We start from the raw sequence: 17,499 nt of genomic DNA, 5'->3' as shown, positions 1-17,499 counted from the left end.
TTATACCAAATTTATATTTGGTATAAATATAAATTTTATATATATATAACACACACACACACACACACACACACACACATATATATATATCGCATACAAATAATACAAACATAATACATATAACTCTAAATACAAAAAAAGAGGAAAAATATATATAAAAAAGACAAATATTACAGTGCATCCCCTCCTCCTGTAGACCTTTTTTCCCTTATATTTCTTCTTCTATAACAACTAAAAGATATACAATATATTCCAACTCTTCCCTTATCCCCTCCAAAACAACATATATTCTTGAGTAGGTTTATTCTCTTTGCCTTCCACCAACACTGATTTTGTAAAATCCCCCCATATTTCATTATATAATTGTTTACTTTAATCATCCCTTTTTAAACTTTAATTTCCGTTGTTAATTTATCATTTGTTGCCTTACTCCAAATTTCGTTATACCACTCATTTCTTTGAATATCCCAAAAAGTTGCCAGAGTTGAGTAACACTGAGCTAAAGACTTGATGCTTACAGTATCTATCACCCAGTTAGATGTTTTCCTTTGGTTCCTTGTTTATTTGTTGCTTATAACAATTCAGGACACCAGCTACCAATTTATTCTCAAAAGGATTGGATGGCGCTACAGTCCTTCAACTAAAGGCTATATATTAAAAGTGTGGATGATGATAACTTTTCCAGACAGGTATAAACCAAGCGATTCCAACTTGCCATTCTCTCTGGCTTGCCTTTAAATATCTAAAGGTAAAGGTTTTCTGTGCCATGTCCAATTCTAGAGGGTGGCGCTCATCTCCGTTTCTTAGCCAAGGACATTAGCCAAGGGAGGCGCACAGAACACTGTTACCTTCCCACCAAAGTGCTACCTATTTATCTACTCACATTTACGTGCTTTCAAACTGCTAGGTGGGCAGGAGCTGGGGCAAGGAACAGGAGCTCACCCTGTCGCACAGCACTTGGGTCTCGAACCCGGGCTGTCCGCTTTGCAGCTGACAAGCTAAGCATGTTTAACTGCTGACCCCCTTTAAATATCTAATCCACATGGAAATAAGTTTCTAGTCCCCATTTTTTCCCCTCAGTTAGAGGGACAGTGGGAGTGCCTATTGCTGGCCACGACAATGACAGACATGCACCTGGATGCCATCACAATCCCCCAGCGTGAAGGTGAGTCTGGGGTCCTCCTCCACCACTGTCCCATCCTCCAGCGTTGCTTTAAACCGGATAGTCACATCCTGGCCTTTGACTGGCCGGCTCTCCTGACCTTGGCCTGGTAGGATGACTTTCTTCTTCAGTAAGCCATTCCCTGGAGATGGGATTAAGAGAAGAAGAGTAACTGGTTAGAATCCCCCATTTAGAGCTACAGGTAGCTCTCGACTTACAACCCAAACTGAGACCAGAATTTCAGTAGCTAAGTGAGTCCAATTTTACAAACTTTTTTTTGACATGGTTGTTAAGCGAATCACTGCAGTGAAAGGACCCACATGGCTGTTAAGTGAATCCAGCTTTTCCCATTGACTTTGCTTGTCAGATGCTAGCTGGGAAAGTGGCAAATAAGCAACCACACGAGTACAGAACGCTGCAACCATCCTAAATACAAAAGTCCCAAATTTTGATTCACATGATTGTGGAGATGTTGGGACGGTCATAAGTGCAAGGTGCAGTTGTCAGTCACTTTTTTGAGTGCTGTTGTTGAACGTTTACTAAACAAATGGTTGGAAATTGAGGACTGCAAATATGTAGAACACAGTGAAGCATTGGCTTGCTTAACAACGACGGCGTTGTTTTTAACACGGGTGAGACAATTTACGACTATCATGACTTACGACTGCGATGTGCAGGGTCCATTATGGTCATTAAGTCAAGGGCTACCTGTACATGCCGGATGATGTGGGACAATGGTGAAATGTAAAATTTGTTACTACCGGTTCTGTGGGCGTGGCTTGGTGGGGGTTGGTAATATGACTGAATGGGTGTGGCCAACTTTTTTCTTTTTTTTTTACTTTTGAAACCATTTTTTTCTACAACCTCTTCGGCTGAAGAGGTTGTAAAAAAAATGCCTTTAAAGCCTCTGACGATCCCAGCTGACTTGCCTGATCAGCAGAGGCTTTCTTTTTTTTTTTTTTTGAAGCCTCTGACAATCCCAGCTGACTTGCCTGATCAGCAGAGGCTTTTTTTCCCCTTTAAAAACATTTTTTCTATAACCCCTTCGGCCGAAGAGGTTGTAGAAAAAAATGCTTTTAAAAGCCTCTGATGATCCCAGCTGAGCTGGGCCATCATCAGAGGCTTTTTTTTTTACTTTTAAAAGCATTTTTGCAGCCAAAGAGGTTGATGATTGCGCGGCTCAGCTGGGCAATGGAGGGGGGGGGCAGGGATTTTTGCTACCGGTTCTCTGAACAACCCACCTCCATCACTACCGGATTGGGCAATCCGGTAGTGCACTTCACTCCTGATGTGGGGGCTGTGCGTGTGAATAAAGATGAGTCATAAATGCAGTGACAATTCTTCCCCACCACTTAGAAAAGATCCAGGGAACGTTGGGGGTGGGTGGGTGGGAGATTAGAAGACCAGCAGTGAGGTGGATAAAAGCTATGTCTCACCTAAAACATCAAGCCATTCTTGGCTCGCCTCTGACTCTTCCTCAGCCGCATGTCCCACTTTCGTTTCTTGGTTATCCTTTTTGGCAGAGCTGGTTGGGACATCCTCCAGTGGGGGGAGACCGCTTAAATCCCCGTCATCCGTACTATCCGTACTATCCAGGACTTCAAAATCTTCCCCGTTGTCGATCATGGAAGCCTGGGTGGCTGCCAGTTCAGATGAGGTCAGGTCGACCAGACTGGTGCCCGCCCAGTCATCCAGGTCTTCACCTCCAGAAGCCATGGCGCCAGCGTGCTACTGATCAGCTGAGCTGCAAGAAGCAGAAGGCGAGACAGAGAAAGAAGTCAAGACGACACGTGGCCCTGATTTTTTTTTAAATTCTTTGCTCCAGTTACAGGAAATCCACCTCCCATTCCTAGCGTGCATGAATAATTCCCTCCCTTATATGGTCCTTGGTACTCTGAGCTTGGTTGTTTTCTTCCAGACGTTTCATTACCAAACTAGGTGACGTCATCAGTGCTCTGATTGTATTACCTAGTTTGGTAATGAAATGTTCTGCAAGAAAACAACCAAGCTCAGAGAGCACCAAGGACCCCACAGTTCGATCCTGAGCTACGACTATTCTCTCCTATCACTCTTTCTTTTTATTTATGAAAGAAATAAAATAAGAGCCGAGGTGGCGCAGTGGTTAGGGTGCAGTACTGCAGCTACTTCAGCTGACTGGTAGTTCAGCAGATCAGCGGATCAAATCTCACCGGCTCAAGGTTGACTCAGCCTTCCATCCTTCCGAGGTGGGTAAAATGAGGACCCAGATTGTCAGGGGGCAATATGCTATTTAGTACACTGTCTTTGGTGTAAGCCGCCCAGAGTCCTCGGAGAGTGGGCGGCATAGAAATATGACTAATAAAAAATTAAAAAATAATAATAAAAAATAATAATAAAATACAAATGCCAATAGCTATTCAAAACATATGCCGCAAAGTCTAGGAATTTTCTAAAAGGACCCTGAATGAAGAACAGCTCTACTAGATTATCAGCTCAACATTCTCTTTCACATTTCAGGGAATCTACACTGCAGAACATTTTTTATTTTATATAAAATATTTTTTCTTCCTTCTCCCACCCCCCACCCCCCGAAAAAAAGAAGCACCCAAGCAAACAACTAACAAAAAACATTATGTTTATTTAATGAGAACAATGAAAATTCGATGAGAAGGTTTAAAAATATTGATGCTATTAATTAAAACATTAATTCAAAAGGGTGAAAATCACTCAGGAAACTAATTCAACTAGTTGTCAAAAGGCAACACTTTGCTTTGCAACTGAAAATTTTGTGTGTGCGTCTGACAACCCTCAGATAGAAAGGAATTTCATAAAATGTCAACAGCTACCCAAAAACTTGCCTGGCCCCCAGAGATAAGGAAATAAGGATAAGGAAAAACTACCTTCGCATGCAGTTGTTCTCCAGCAGACAGAATGATACAGAGTCTGAAGTATTCATTTAGCCATTATGGTTAATTGCTAACAATGCATTTACTGAATCTCCTGTTCTGTGAAATTCCCTCATCCTTATTAATTAATTAATTACGTTTATAGGCCGCCCATTTTACCTCAAGGTAACTATTACAAATTGTATCAACCAACAGTTATTGCCACATCTTGTGACCTGGAGTTCCACAAGTTAAGAAACTCCTTTGACAAGCTACCCATCCCTGCCATGACCCAAATTCCATTACAAGTATCTTTCCGATGTGCTATTTGGCACATATGTGAGATGTGCTATTTGGCACATATGTGAGGTAACTAAACTAAATACTCTATCGTGTGGACAAAGAGCACAGCAGCAGCATAATATATTGCATAATATATTACTGTATTTCTGCATAAATGAGTAAGTGTGGTGCTATATAAAATAATGATAAGAACACAAACCAAAACAGTTGCAATCTGAATGCTGTTACAAAAGAGAGGATAATGGGAGGTAATGCTTATAATAATTGCTCTGTGTGCTTCTATAGCATGGTCTCACTTCTGATTTGAATATCCTTTTTACAGCTTTATGGCTATCAAACTCCAATATAGATGGGAGGGAGGGAATGGGGAAGGGAAGGGAAGGACAGGGAAGGACAGGACAGGAAAAGAAAGGAAAGCAACAGACAGGACAGGACAGGACAGGACAGGACAGGAAAGGAACGGACAGGAACGGACAGGACAGGACAGGACAGGACAGGACAGGACAGGACAGGAAAGGAACGGACAGGACAGGACAGGACAGGACAGGAAAGGAACGGACAGGAACGGACAGGACAGGACAGGACAGGACAGGACAGGACAGGACAGGACAGGACAGGAAAGGAAAGGAAAGGAAAGGAAAGGAAAGGAAAGGAAAGGAAAGGAAAGGAACAGACAGGACAGGACAGGACAGGACAGGACAGGACAGGACAAGAAAGGAAGCAGGCAACTCACACCTTTAAAACTTATGCAGAAAATGTAGTAGAGACTGAGCTTCAAGGCAAACATTTCTTAAAATCTGAACAATTTGATAACTGCTGGTGTATCCAAAAAAAAAAGATTAAAATCAATCCTGGTTTCAAACTTCAATAGTTAAGAGATATTGAAATTACTAACAACAGAAACAACACTGTTTACTGCCGTAGAAGCGGTACTAATACGCTATATTTTTGCTGCTTTCTCCCTCATCACTCTAGGGAAAAATAAACATCCTACAATTATCCAGAGGGAGTTGAAATTATAGTGACCTCAGCAACTCCTCTGAACTCCAAATCTGCTACCAGTTAGTTTTTATGGGGTGTTTTTGACCAAAGTGTTTTGCACACATTTCATCCATTCTAAACACCAAATAAGACAGAATGAATGACGAAAGCCCAGAAAACCACAAAAGATTCCATGACCCAAACAGAGATTTGACAAAAGTTATGTTTACTTGGCTTATATTTCAGTGTTTCATATGTATACACATGCACCCACCGTGTGAATTTTACATTCTTTTATATGAATTTTATATACAATTTTATATCATTGCAATGGGCCTATCTCAGTGTTTTTCAATCTTGGCAATATTAAGATATGTGGACTTCAACTCCCAGAATTCCCCAGCCAGCATGAATTCTGGGAATTGGTCTACACATCTTAACATTTGAAAAATCCTGGTCAATAAGCAAAGGCAAGGTGAACAAAGAGTCCCTTGGGAGTTGGGCGGTATAGAAATGTGATAAATTAAATTAAATTAAACTGAAATATGGGAATATCAAACAAAAAACAGTGGGTTTATAATATGGTCCTAGGTATCTAACTCAACAACAACCACAGATGAATCCAGTGAAGCTTGCTTGTTAAACCTGTACAGAATTAATGCTTTACTTATATATAAAAAAATAAATTTAAAGGAACTCAAACTTCATTTGGGCAAGTAGATAAAGGTACTGAACAGTGGTGGGTTTCAAAAATTTTTACTACCGGTTCTGTGGGTGTAGTTTAGTGGGTGTGGCGTGGCTTGGTGGTCGTGGCAGGGAAAGAATATTGCAAAATCTCCATTCCCACCCCACTCCAGGGGAAGGATACTGTAAAATCTCCATTCCCTCTCCAATCCATGAGAAGGTTACTGCAGAATCCCCATTTCCTCCCAATCAGCTGGGACTCGGAAGGCAGAGAATAGATGGGGGTGGGGCCAGTCAGAATTTTTACTACTGGTTCTCCGAACTACTCAAAATTTCCGCTACTGGTTCTCTGGTCAGAACCTGCTGAAACCCACCTCTGGTGCTGAAATACCAACATGCTCATTTCAGACTGAAATACTGACCAGATCTGGAATCTCACCTTTTTTTAGGGAAGATCTGAAAAATGTTAGTGAAGAGAATATCATCCATTCCAGCTGCTCCTTCATTGTGCTATAGCACTAATTTTGTAAAACTGAGAATTCCTTCAAGGGAAATTATTTTTCACTAGAGAAATATTTTTTGGGAAAATTTCCTAACTTGGGGCACTGGAAAAACAATTTCCCCAATCCAGATGTATACAGGTATACAGTATTCAGTATACAGGTAGTCTTCAATTTACAATCTTGATGGAGCCTGCCTGTCAAAATCATGATCTTCGTAAAATGTGACCCACCCAATTTTACAAACTTTTTTTGTATTGTGGTTAAGCAGACACTGCAGTCATTAAGGGAACCAATGGTTCGCTATAGGTGCAGTTTTGCCGAAAATCAGAAGCAACTTCGGGTTTTCAGCAAATGAGCCTTGGTAGTACAGTGGTCTAAGGCACCCTGTTATTAAGCTGGTTATTAAGACCAGCTGCCTGCAATTACTGGAGGTGCGAATCTCGCCAGGCTCAAGGTTGACTCAGCCTTCCATCCTTTCTAAGGTAGGTAAATTGAGGACCCAGTTGTGGGGGCAATAAACTGACTTTGTATAAATATACAAAAGGATGAAGGCTATTGCTTAACGCATTGTAAGCCGCCCTGAGTCTCCGGAGAAGGGCGGCATATAAATCAAATTAAAAAAAAAAAAGACCATTGTAAAATGTAGTTGTATGGCCACAGGGTGCTGCAAACGACTGTAAATGTGGCCCGGTGGACGAGCGCTTGAAGTTCAATCAAGTGGCTGTGTGGGGGACCCCCCCATCTGTTAGAACTTTGAGTCTGGGTCATACGTATCCCTGTGGTAGATCCACTGTAAGTTCAAATGTTCATAAGTCAAGGACTACCTATACAACTCCAGGATGTTCTCTAAACCAGGGGTCTCCAACCTTGGCAAATTTAAGACTTGAGGAATTCTGGGAGTTGAAGTACACAAGTCTTAAAGTTGCCAAGGTTAGAGACCCCTGCTCTAAACACAATAAGGCCGTGATGATGAACCTATGGCACAAGCACCGTCACCCCAGCACAGAGCCCTCTCTGTGGGCACGCGCATCGTCGCCCCAGCACAGAGCCCTCTCTGTGGGCACATGCGCCGTTGCCCCAGCACAGAGCCCTCTCTGTGGGCACGCGCATCGTCGCCCCAGCACAGAGCCCTCTCTGTGGGCACATGCGCCGTTGCCCCAGTACAGAGCCCTCTCTGTGGGCACGCACATCGCCGCCCCAGCATAGAGCCCTCTCTGTGGGCATGCGCGCCGTCGCCCCAGCTCAGAGTCCTCTCTGTGGGCACATGCGCCGTTGCCCCAGTACAGAGCCCTCTCTGTGGGCACGCACATCGTCGCCCCAGCACAGAGCCCTATCTGTGGGCATGTGCGCCGTTGCCCCAGCTCAGATCCCTCTCTGTGGGCACATGTGCCATTGCCCCAGTACAGAGCCCTCTCTGTGGGCATGCGTGCCGTCGCCCCAGATCAGAGCTCTCTCTGTGGGCACGCACGCCATTGCCCCAGCTCAATCAGCTGGTCATCGAGTTTACAAGGTGCGCATCAACCAGCTGGTCATCAGGTTTCCGGCACTCTGGAACGCACACATGTGTGCACATTCCAGTTTGGGTACTGTGCCTAAAAGGTTCGCCATCACTGCAATAGGGAATCGTAACCCTGTCTGAAACATTTCAAGTTTCAGATTCATGAAATACAAGATTTTCCCCTCATATTTCAGACAATGAACATTGATGCTAGGAGATTAAATAAAAACGATGAACAGGCCATCTTTGTTGCAGTTACATATAGCAACTATAGTTTGAAAAACCATATCCATCTTTCCAGTTTTTTCTTCTGAAATCAAGACAATTGATAAAGCCATTTTAAAACACATCAAAACATGACATTCATCATCCATCTTCTGAGCATGCTGTTCCTCCAACTACAGTCTGAAATCAACTTTAAGAAGAGGGTCTAAAATGCACTTTAAAAGGCTCAGTTCCTCATTTAATTTCTCACCAGTAGGGAATATGGTCACCAAATCCTTGTAACTTAGCTTCAAATATGTGAGGATTTGAAAATCACCACTTGTCAACAATCGTATCTCTGGAGAAACAGATCTACCTAGATGGAGCAGATTCTTTGCCAACGACTGGTTTAACAAGTTGAAAAATATCTGTAGTTTTTACATTTGAGATCTTTATCCTTTGTGCCATGAGTTTGAAGGAAAGACAGCCCCTTTGTCCTCATTTTATCTAAGTATTAATTCACAATGGCACTGGAGGGTAGGTCTAGGCTAAGAGCAAGCAAGTTTTGAGAAGAAAGTGGAACTTATATTTCTAGCCAACACAAAGCAGAGTTTCCAGCACTACAAGATTTCCATAAAACCGAGATTTCCATAAAGAAGTGTTTCAGTTTGTCATATTAATTTAACATAATTTAATGTTTCATATATTGCCCAACACTACTTCTAATAGTTAAGGTACTGTATTGGGCAGAACTACATTGAAATCCCCACCCCCCCTCAGACACTGAAACTCTTTAGGTGATTCTGGCCCACTTATTAACTCACCAGAATCTACTTCACAGGGTCGTTGTGGGGAAAAGTAGGAGGGAACATACAATGTATGCCGCCTTGAGCTCCTGTATGAAAGGCAGGTTACAAGGCTACTAAATAAATTCCCGCGGATGAGACTTATCACTAGCTCAACAACTCCACCCTGAGACACATATCTATTCCTTTAAAATCTACATTCAGACACAAATACAGAGATACCTTCCAGCTCACCCCAGTGAAAAATCCTCCAAGCTATTGCTCCATCTCCTCGGCCATGAAAACTCCAGTCTCAACAGGATTCAAGTTGCAAACAACAGGAAGTGTTTCCACAACATGTCATTAAGCTTGTGGAACTCCCTGCTACAAGACTCAGTCATGTTACAGTAACTATGTGGCTTAAAGAACAAAGGAGAGATGTATCAATAGCCACAAAATACTTTGGTTTTGACAATCTGGAGACAGGTGGTTTCTAAATTCCAAATAACAGGTGACAGAAAAAGGCTCCTTGGCACCTATTACAGCTCTATAAAATCACCCTGTTTAAACCCCAAACACACAATAAGGACAAATGGACAAACATTACAGACATATTGGTTTTATGGAAGCCCATTTTAATATCTAATGGTTGGCTTCATTTATACAATTTATTACTGGCTCATCACCGTTCAGCAAGTTGTGAGAAATAATTAATAGGAGAAGCAACAGAGCTAATTGCTCAAGAACAAAACAAAACCTGCCAGACAGGTCCTGCATTTTTTTCTAGGCAAAGGAGGGAAAAAAACCCCCAAGTAAGACGGTAAATTGCCTTTGTGATTTGTGATGAGCATCATTTTCCAGGAAAGGACAAACATTTTAATCCAGCACATGATTTAGCTGTGGTATCATGTGGACTAGCAACTTGCAAAAAAGTTTTGAAAGGCAGAAGAATGTCCTCTGATTTTAAGGACTCTTTGGGGGCCAACAAAAGCAGTGGAAACTATCACATTAAAAAAAAAAAAAAACTACATGGATGGCATCACCACTGAACTACAGTCAAGAAAATCATTCAGTTAAATCCAACTTTCTGCTATGTAGAAACTCACAAAATGGCCTCATCTAGCCAATTTGTTCCCTCTCCTTTCCCTATCTTGTTGGCCTTCATATGTGTTGGAACTTATTGTGGTCAAGGGTTATGAAGGATGGCAGATAAAATGCAGACAAATTGTTTGGACAACAGCCAGACGTATCCCAACAGGTCCTTGACTATGAAATCCACTGCATGTAAAGTTAATCAACACAGAAGCATTAAAAAGAATGAATTATGATCACTCCCCCCATCTATATAATAATTCTTCCCTTCTTTCACATTAAGTTAGAACTGAAGAAGCTTCTTGGATGAGAAGCAAAATGTTTTCAAAAAAAGAAAAAAAACAAAAGAGTTATTAACACAGCTGCCTGCAATTACTGCTGGTTCGAATCTCTCCAAGGCTCAAGGTTGACTCAGCCTTCCATCCTTTCTAAGGTAGGTGAAATGAGGACCCAGTTTGTGGGGGCAATAAGCTGACTTTGTATAAATATACAAAAGTATGAAGGCTATTGCTTAACACATTGTAAGCTGCCCTGAGTCTCCAGAGAAGGGCGGCATATAAATCAAATTAAAAATAAAAAAAACAAGAATGTCCAGTTGCCTTCTGGAAAAGCACCCTTGGGACAACCATGATCTGGATAATTGAGAATTTCCATAGATGTTTCACATTAAGAACTACAATTTGCGGTCTCTGTACTTCTGGGACTATAGTTGTAAATTTTTAAACAAAGAGACCAATTTCACTAACTCGCCTTGCATTGTACGAATGAGCACTTTGCATACTCTCACTGGCTCAGTTACATTTTATCTTGTCATTTAATATGATCCTATTATTTTTTTAACCCTATATTCATACTTATGTATTACACAAAGCGCACAATGGGGTAAGAGCTAGATCCAGATGCAGGTTGACCGGAAAGTAAATGCTCATGAATCCAAGCCTCCTCAAAAGTCTTAGGAAAAAGTTGCAAAAATCTACAAACCAGGTTGCACTTGCTAGCATTAAATCCCCACAGGAAGTGGGGCTCAGGTTGGAGGCCACACGGCGGCGAAATAATCCAAAGGGCTACAAATTCAGCACTGAAAAAAGTCTTACTGAAATCAAAATCTGTAATACCAATACAGGTAGTGCCCGACTTACAAACACTTGTTTAGTGACTGTTCAAAGTTTCAGCAGTACTGAAAAAAGAGACTTATGACCATTTTTACAGCTATTACAGCCTCCCCATGGTCACTTGAATAAAATTCAGATGCCAACATCTGGCTCATATTCATGATAGTTACAGTGTCCTGGGGCCATGTGATCACTTTTTGCGACCGAGTTAATGGGGAAGCTTGACTCACTTAACAACAAGTGTTACTAACTTAACAACTACAGTGGTTCCCTTAACAACTGTGGCAATTTTTGGGCAAAATAGGGCAAAACTCACTTAACACCTGTCTTGCTTAGCAACAGAAATTTTGGACTCAATTGTGGTTGTAAGTCGAGGGCTACAAGTATTAAAACTTTGTTGCAGCCCAAAACCGAGTGGTGGGTTCCTCCCGGTTCTGCCGAGACGGTAGTGGTGACGATATGACATCACCGAACCAGTTCTGCCCCACCCCCACCCCCTGCATTATTCTTACCTTTTATTTGGCCCCACCCCCAATCTATTGCTGCCTCCTGAGTCCCAGCTGATCGGCTAGAAGGAAAAAAACTGTTTAAACTCTTGCGGTGGGGATTCAAAGGGCCGCCCTACAGCTGATCAGTGTTAAAAGGTAGTGTGGTAGTAGACCGGTGCCTCCAAAAACGAATGAGTAGACCGGTGCCTGCAAAAATTAATGGGTAGACCAGTGCCTCCAAAAACAAATGAGTAGACCGATACAGCTCTGCAAGCAGTTAAAAGCCTGGTAGACCACTACCTCTGCTAAATCCTAAAGAATTGTCACATGACCATCAAGTCACGCCCACAGAACTGATAGTAAAAAAAACCCTGCCAAAACCCCCAGAGTGTTTCTTGTTATAGACTGTAGGACAGCCATGTTAAGGGATGGGACAAAAAAACTAGAAGTTTGGTAGCACCTTGTCCAACTCGCACCTTTTATTAAAAAATATTGGCTTTCATGACCTATGGCCGAAGAAGTGAGCTGTGGCACATAACAGAGGATGCCTTTTAATACGATTTGCGAGTCAGAAAAGGTGCTATCCAACTGATTTATTATTCTTATTTTTGTCAAAACAACTAATTATCTCTTTATCGTCTTCAAACGTGGGGAAACTGAGCTTTGCAGGGACTGCAAACCAGATTTTTTGCCCGCTCCAACCAGCCACACCACAACGCTTGTGTTCCTTTGCCTTAACAATCAATGTAAATGGGGAGGGAGAAAAGGCAGGCTCTCACGCCAAATAAAAGAAAAAGGAAGGAACATCAATATGAATTAAAAAAAAAAGAAAAAGAAAAAGCTTCCGGGGGCAAAGCAGAGAGGAAACAACACGAGCTGGCCATAAATAACAACCCACACACTTGAGTCGCCCACCCCGGGGTCAGATTTTAACCTGATAATCCAAAGGAAGAAAAAGTTAAAATGATGCCTGCCTAATGCCAGCCCCATTCTCTTTTCCCCTTCTCTGCCTGACTCCAAAATGCATAGAAAAATGGTTAAAGATGGTTTAATCTAAGGTTAATCAGCCTTAGCCCCCCCACACCCTGAAATAATCTGAAAGTTTAAAACTGGGAGGAGGGGGAAAGGAAAACAGGACCGGTCTCCACAGTTTGCAAAATCTAAGCAGCTGCTAGTGTCGCTTGGCACCTCCACCCAAGCTCTGCATTAATTCTGATGTTCTTATAGCATTTCTCCCTTTCTCTCTCTCTCTACCCCCCCCCTTTCAATACACTCACCTGGACTCAGGAATTATCCAGTTTCAGCCCCGCCCCCCCAGTTCCCCAGAGTGCCTCCAGCGCCCACAGGAAATCAATGCTATTGGCCTCCCCAGCTGTTACTCAAAGACTGAAAGTCACAGCCTCCCATTCCTTCTGCCACCTACGCCTATTAAAGGGACAGGGACAGGGGAAAAAGTAGGAAGTTTTAGGGGAAAGTTCATTATTTTATCAGAATCCTTACCTTGGCCTAGATCAAAGCAGGAGAAGAAGTGGGGGAAATTTGATAAAGCATTGCTACTTTTAAGCTCCGGGGGTTCAATGTTTGGTTTTCATCTTTGGTTTTTATTTATTATTAATTTAATTTGTATACATATATATTTGTATAAATTTTGTATTTATTCAGCTGGGATGTGTAATATATTCTTTTTGTTTTGTTTTGTTTCTGATGTAAATGCAACTTTGCTTTATTTACAAGGGTGTTTATCGTCATCACTTCAGAAGCCACTATGATTACATTCCCCGGAAAAGTAAAACGGAAGAGACACTGACTGAACTATTTTAAAATCAATCAGAACCACTCAACTTACAAATTTTAAGAGTTTTAGGAAATGGAAAGGGGAAAGGACAACGAAGGGCAGGGATGGATTTTTTTTTTAGTTGCAGTTTTAGGTCTTCTGAAAACTACATGAACTGTAGGAATGTATAACTTATTTATTAAATTTGTATAGTAACCCATCTCACATGGAGGCTAAAACATATGGAGAATGGTTGCAGGATTTGGGTATGACTAATGAAAAGAAGGACTAGGGGAGACATGATAGCAGTGTTCCAATACCTCAGGGGCTGCCACAAAGAAGAGAGGGGCAACCTATTTTCCAAAGCAGGGGTCACAAATCTTTCGGACCTCAGGGACCACTAAATTCATAACTTTAAATCCCGAGGACCACTAATATGATTTTTTAAAAAAGATAAATAGTATTTAGGGCAATATAAAAAATGCAAATAATTTTTCTGCAGACCACCAAAATTTTCTCATGGACCACCAGTGGTCCGTGGACCACTGATTGGTGACCCCTGTTCCAAAGCACCTGAAGGCAGGAAAAGAAGCAATGGGTGGAAACGAATCAAGGAGAGATCTAACTTAGAACTAAGGAGGAATTTCCTGACAGAGAACAATTAACCGATGGAAAAGCTTGTCTTCAGAACTTGTGGGTGCTTCTTTACTGGAGGCTTTTAAGAAGAGACTGGACAGTCACTTGTCTGGAATGGTATAGGGCAGGGGTGAAATGCTCCCGGTTTGGACCGGATCGCCTGATCCGGTAGTGATGGCAGCGGGTGGTTCGGAGAACCGGTAGCAAAAATCCCTGCGCCCCCCCGCCCCACCCAGTTGAGCCACAAGATCATCAGAGCCTTTTTTTTTTTTTACTTTTAGAAGCATTTTTTCTACATCCTCTTCTGACGAAAAAATGCTTTAAAAAAAAAAAGCCTCTGATGATCGCGCGGCTCAGCTGGGATCATCAGAGGCTTTTCAAAGCATTTTTCCCTGCAACCTCTTGGCCGAAGAGGTGGTAAAAAAAATGCTTTGAAAAGCCTGTCTGACGATCCCAGCTGAGTTTCCTGATCGGCAGAGGCTTTTCAAAGCATTAGAAAAAATACTTTGAAAAGTTTTTTTTTAAAAAAAGTTGGCCACGCCCACCCAGTCACATTACACCTCCCCCACCAAGCCACGCCCACAGAACCAGTAGTAACAAACTTTACATTTCACCTCTGGTATAGCGCCATGATGGCGAACCTATGGCACACATGCCGGAGGTGGCATGCAGAGCTCTCACTGTGGGCATGCACGCCATCACCTGCTGCTCTTCCGGGTTCCATTGTGTGCATGTGCAGTGGCCAGCAGCTGTCTTCTGGGTTCTAGCGCGCCAGCTGGACCAGCGCAACAGAACCCGGAAGAGCAGCTAGTGCCATCGCCAGCTGCTTTTCCGGGCTCCCTAGTGCGCATGCACACTGGCCAGATGCTCTCTTCCGGGTTCCGGCATGCACGTGCGCACCAGCCAGCTGCTCTGGCGCGCGCACTCCAGTTTCGGCACTTGGTGCTGAACAGGTTAGCTGTTACTGATATAGGATCTCCTGCTTGAGCAGGGAGTTGGACTAGAAGACCTCCAAGGTTCCTTCCAACACTATTCTGTTATTAATAGTGAAATGTGGCTCTGAGAACCTCAGAGCGATTAAAAACAATAGTGAGTACAATACAAATATAAATAAAAACATCATATAACTCTGCTAAAACCACTATTAAACACAAAACATAAGCAGAGTTAGCAGGCAAATACAAGCAATAGAACCCATTTAGTATAATCATGTCTGACCACTATCACCAGACCTCAAGCACCATGGCACAGCCATGTTTTCAGGCCCTTCTTAAAGCCCAAAAGGATAGAAACCAACCTAAATTATGGGTGAATGATGTTCCAAAGGAGGGGTGCTAGAGCAGGGCACGGCCTCTTCTTGGGTTTCATCAAATGATATTCCTTACTAGACAATATCCCTAACATACCTCTCCCACTGGATCTGATGGAATGGTCCTATCTCCCTATTTTACAAGGCTGTTGTGAAGGCAGCATCATGAATTCTAGCCAAATCTGGACAAATAGGGAAGGCAGAAGGATTCCATGTTGGAAAAAGAAAAGAGAAGGTAGAGAAACCAGTCTTTTCTGGGTCAAAAAATTCTTGAGTTGTTTTTAATATCCTAAACCAAAGATGCCTTTAATAATTAACTTTCAAAACAATGGGGGAAATCTCATACACAATGAAAAAAAATGATAATTCCACATTAGACTCTAAATATCTCCAGCAACCCAATCTTTATTTTAAATTGCTACCAATGACCCACAACGGAGTTTTCCCAGAGATATCTTACTTTCAAGCAGTGGCAGATTAAGGCTCACTGGTGCCCTAAGCACTGACAAATCTTGGTGCTCCAAGATTCAATTTTTATCAAAGAATTTTTTACAAATCTTCATTGTTGTTTTTTTTTTTCTTTCTCAACTTTGTGGTGCCCCCTTTGGGCCTGGTGTCCTAAGCACATGGTTAGTCTGCTTAATGGTTAATAGACCACTTCTTTCAAGGCTAACTAGTTGAAGAGAGGGGAGATTGTTTTCATGCCTTTAGGGAATTTTACTTGACAAGATTAACTTCTGCTCTTGAAAAGAAATATTTTAGCACCTAGCCAGTCTTCCAGAATAGACCCTCAGGATTAGTCAGCATAAAGTTAAGCATTAACTGTTAACAGTTAATGTCCAACTGTCCAACTCTACGACTATTCTTACTGTGTAAATTTAGAAATACATACATGAATTTGTTGGCCCAAAACAAATATTTGGAAATGATCAAATACTGTCAAATAGTAACTTTACTCTCATGTGGGAAGGGAAATGTCACAAAACTCTAATGATTACTGCCATAATAGAAAAGGGGGACTCTGAAACTCACTGTAGTTATTTATTGTAAACATTTTTACACTTCAATATTTCTAGGATATACTTCAGTGATATTCTTAAGAAAGGCTTGCAAAAATAATAAAAGTTGAAATGAAAGCACACCCACCAACCCCACACACCCCCAATCTTCCCCAAAGCTAGGATTTTTAATAGAGGCATAATATAGCCAGTGAAATAAACATTGCATTTTAAAAACTCAGGAAAATAAACAGTCTTCTCACTGCAAAGGCAATGAATTAGTCACCAAGCAAATGTATTTAGGGAGAACATTCCAGAACCAGGCATCATCAGTAAGAAGGCTCTTTTTAAAGGAGATAGTGAAAGGAGTTTGTTGAAGACCAGAGGTAATAAATAATGACATGGCAGCTGGATTTACACATCTGTGTGTGACACATCTGTCACAATGCAGTATATATGGCTTAGCATCCTGTTACCCAAACCTGATGATCACGAATCAAGGTGAACATACATGTCCGAGGATAATGCTGCAGGATTTGATCTGGGTTGGTCAGACCAGAGGTTTTGTCTTCTGAGCTTTTGGACTCGTGCTGGAGCCCATCTAGCTAGACTAGAGAGAAGTTCCCTGAAGATGGGCTTCAGGGAACTTCTCTCTAGTCTAGCTAGATGGGCTCCAGCACGAGTCCGAAAGCTCGGAAGACAAAACCTCTGGTTTGACCAACCCAGATCAGATCCTGCAAACCTGATGATGTTATCTACTTTGGGTAATGAAACATCTGCAAGAAACCAACCAAGCTCAGAGAGTACCAAAGACCCCTCATTTCAAACATCCTCCTTTATTGCGTTAGCTGGCTATTTATAATGCATGACCCCTGTTGCAAGATTTTGATAGAAGATTCCCAATAGAAAATCTACTGGACATCCTTACATGCACACCTACCAGATCTTTCAACGGATACTTTTTAATTATTTGGAAAACAAGCCTTGGTTTGAGTAAACAACAGTCGTGTGCCCGCTGCAGCTCCAACTGCTGGTGGAATGCATTTCAAGGATCTGCAGGAGAGACACAGCCATCTTGCTGCCTGAGAAGAAAGCCTACATTCTGT

The 17,499-nt window shown here is 42.0% G+C and overlaps 1 protein-coding gene across 4 annotated transcripts in view; it reads right to left on the bottom strand.

Moving 5' to 3' along the window:
• FKBP8 (FKBP prolyl isomerase 8) overlaps positions 1 to 17,499 on the bottom strand; it is a 30,111-nt gene that overhangs the window by 11,862 nt on the left and 750 nt on the right. The window contains exons 1-3 of one of the 4 annotated variants that reach the window (XM_087880571.1): positions 17,334 to 17,475; positions 2,599 to 2,906; positions 1,135 to 1,304 (exon numbers count right to left, since the gene is read on the bottom strand). In XM_087880571.1, the coding sequence (XP_087736697.1) occupies positions 1,135 to 1,304; positions 2,599 to 2,878 (450 nt within the window). In that variant the 5' untranslated portion in view covers positions 2,879 to 2,906; positions 17,334 to 17,475. Of the gene's footprint in view, positions 1 to 1,134; positions 1,305 to 2,598; positions 2,907 to 9,239; positions 9,398 to 12,953; positions 13,006 to 17,333; positions 17,476 to 17,499 lie in introns of those variants that run through there. The other 3 variants (XM_034442520.3, XM_034442519.3, XM_034442518.3) reach the window with 3 other exon arrangements.

The sequence above is a fragment of the Pantherophis guttatus genome, chromosome 1 (genome assembly GCF_059756535.1).
Source record: "Pantherophis guttatus breed Tessera chromosome 1, ASM5975653v1, whole genome shotgun sequence".
Taxonomy (NCBI): Eukaryota; Metazoa; Chordata; class Lepidosauria; order Squamata; family Colubridae; genus Pantherophis; species Pantherophis guttatus.
This window is presented reverse-complemented; position numbering and strand designations above follow the sequence as displayed.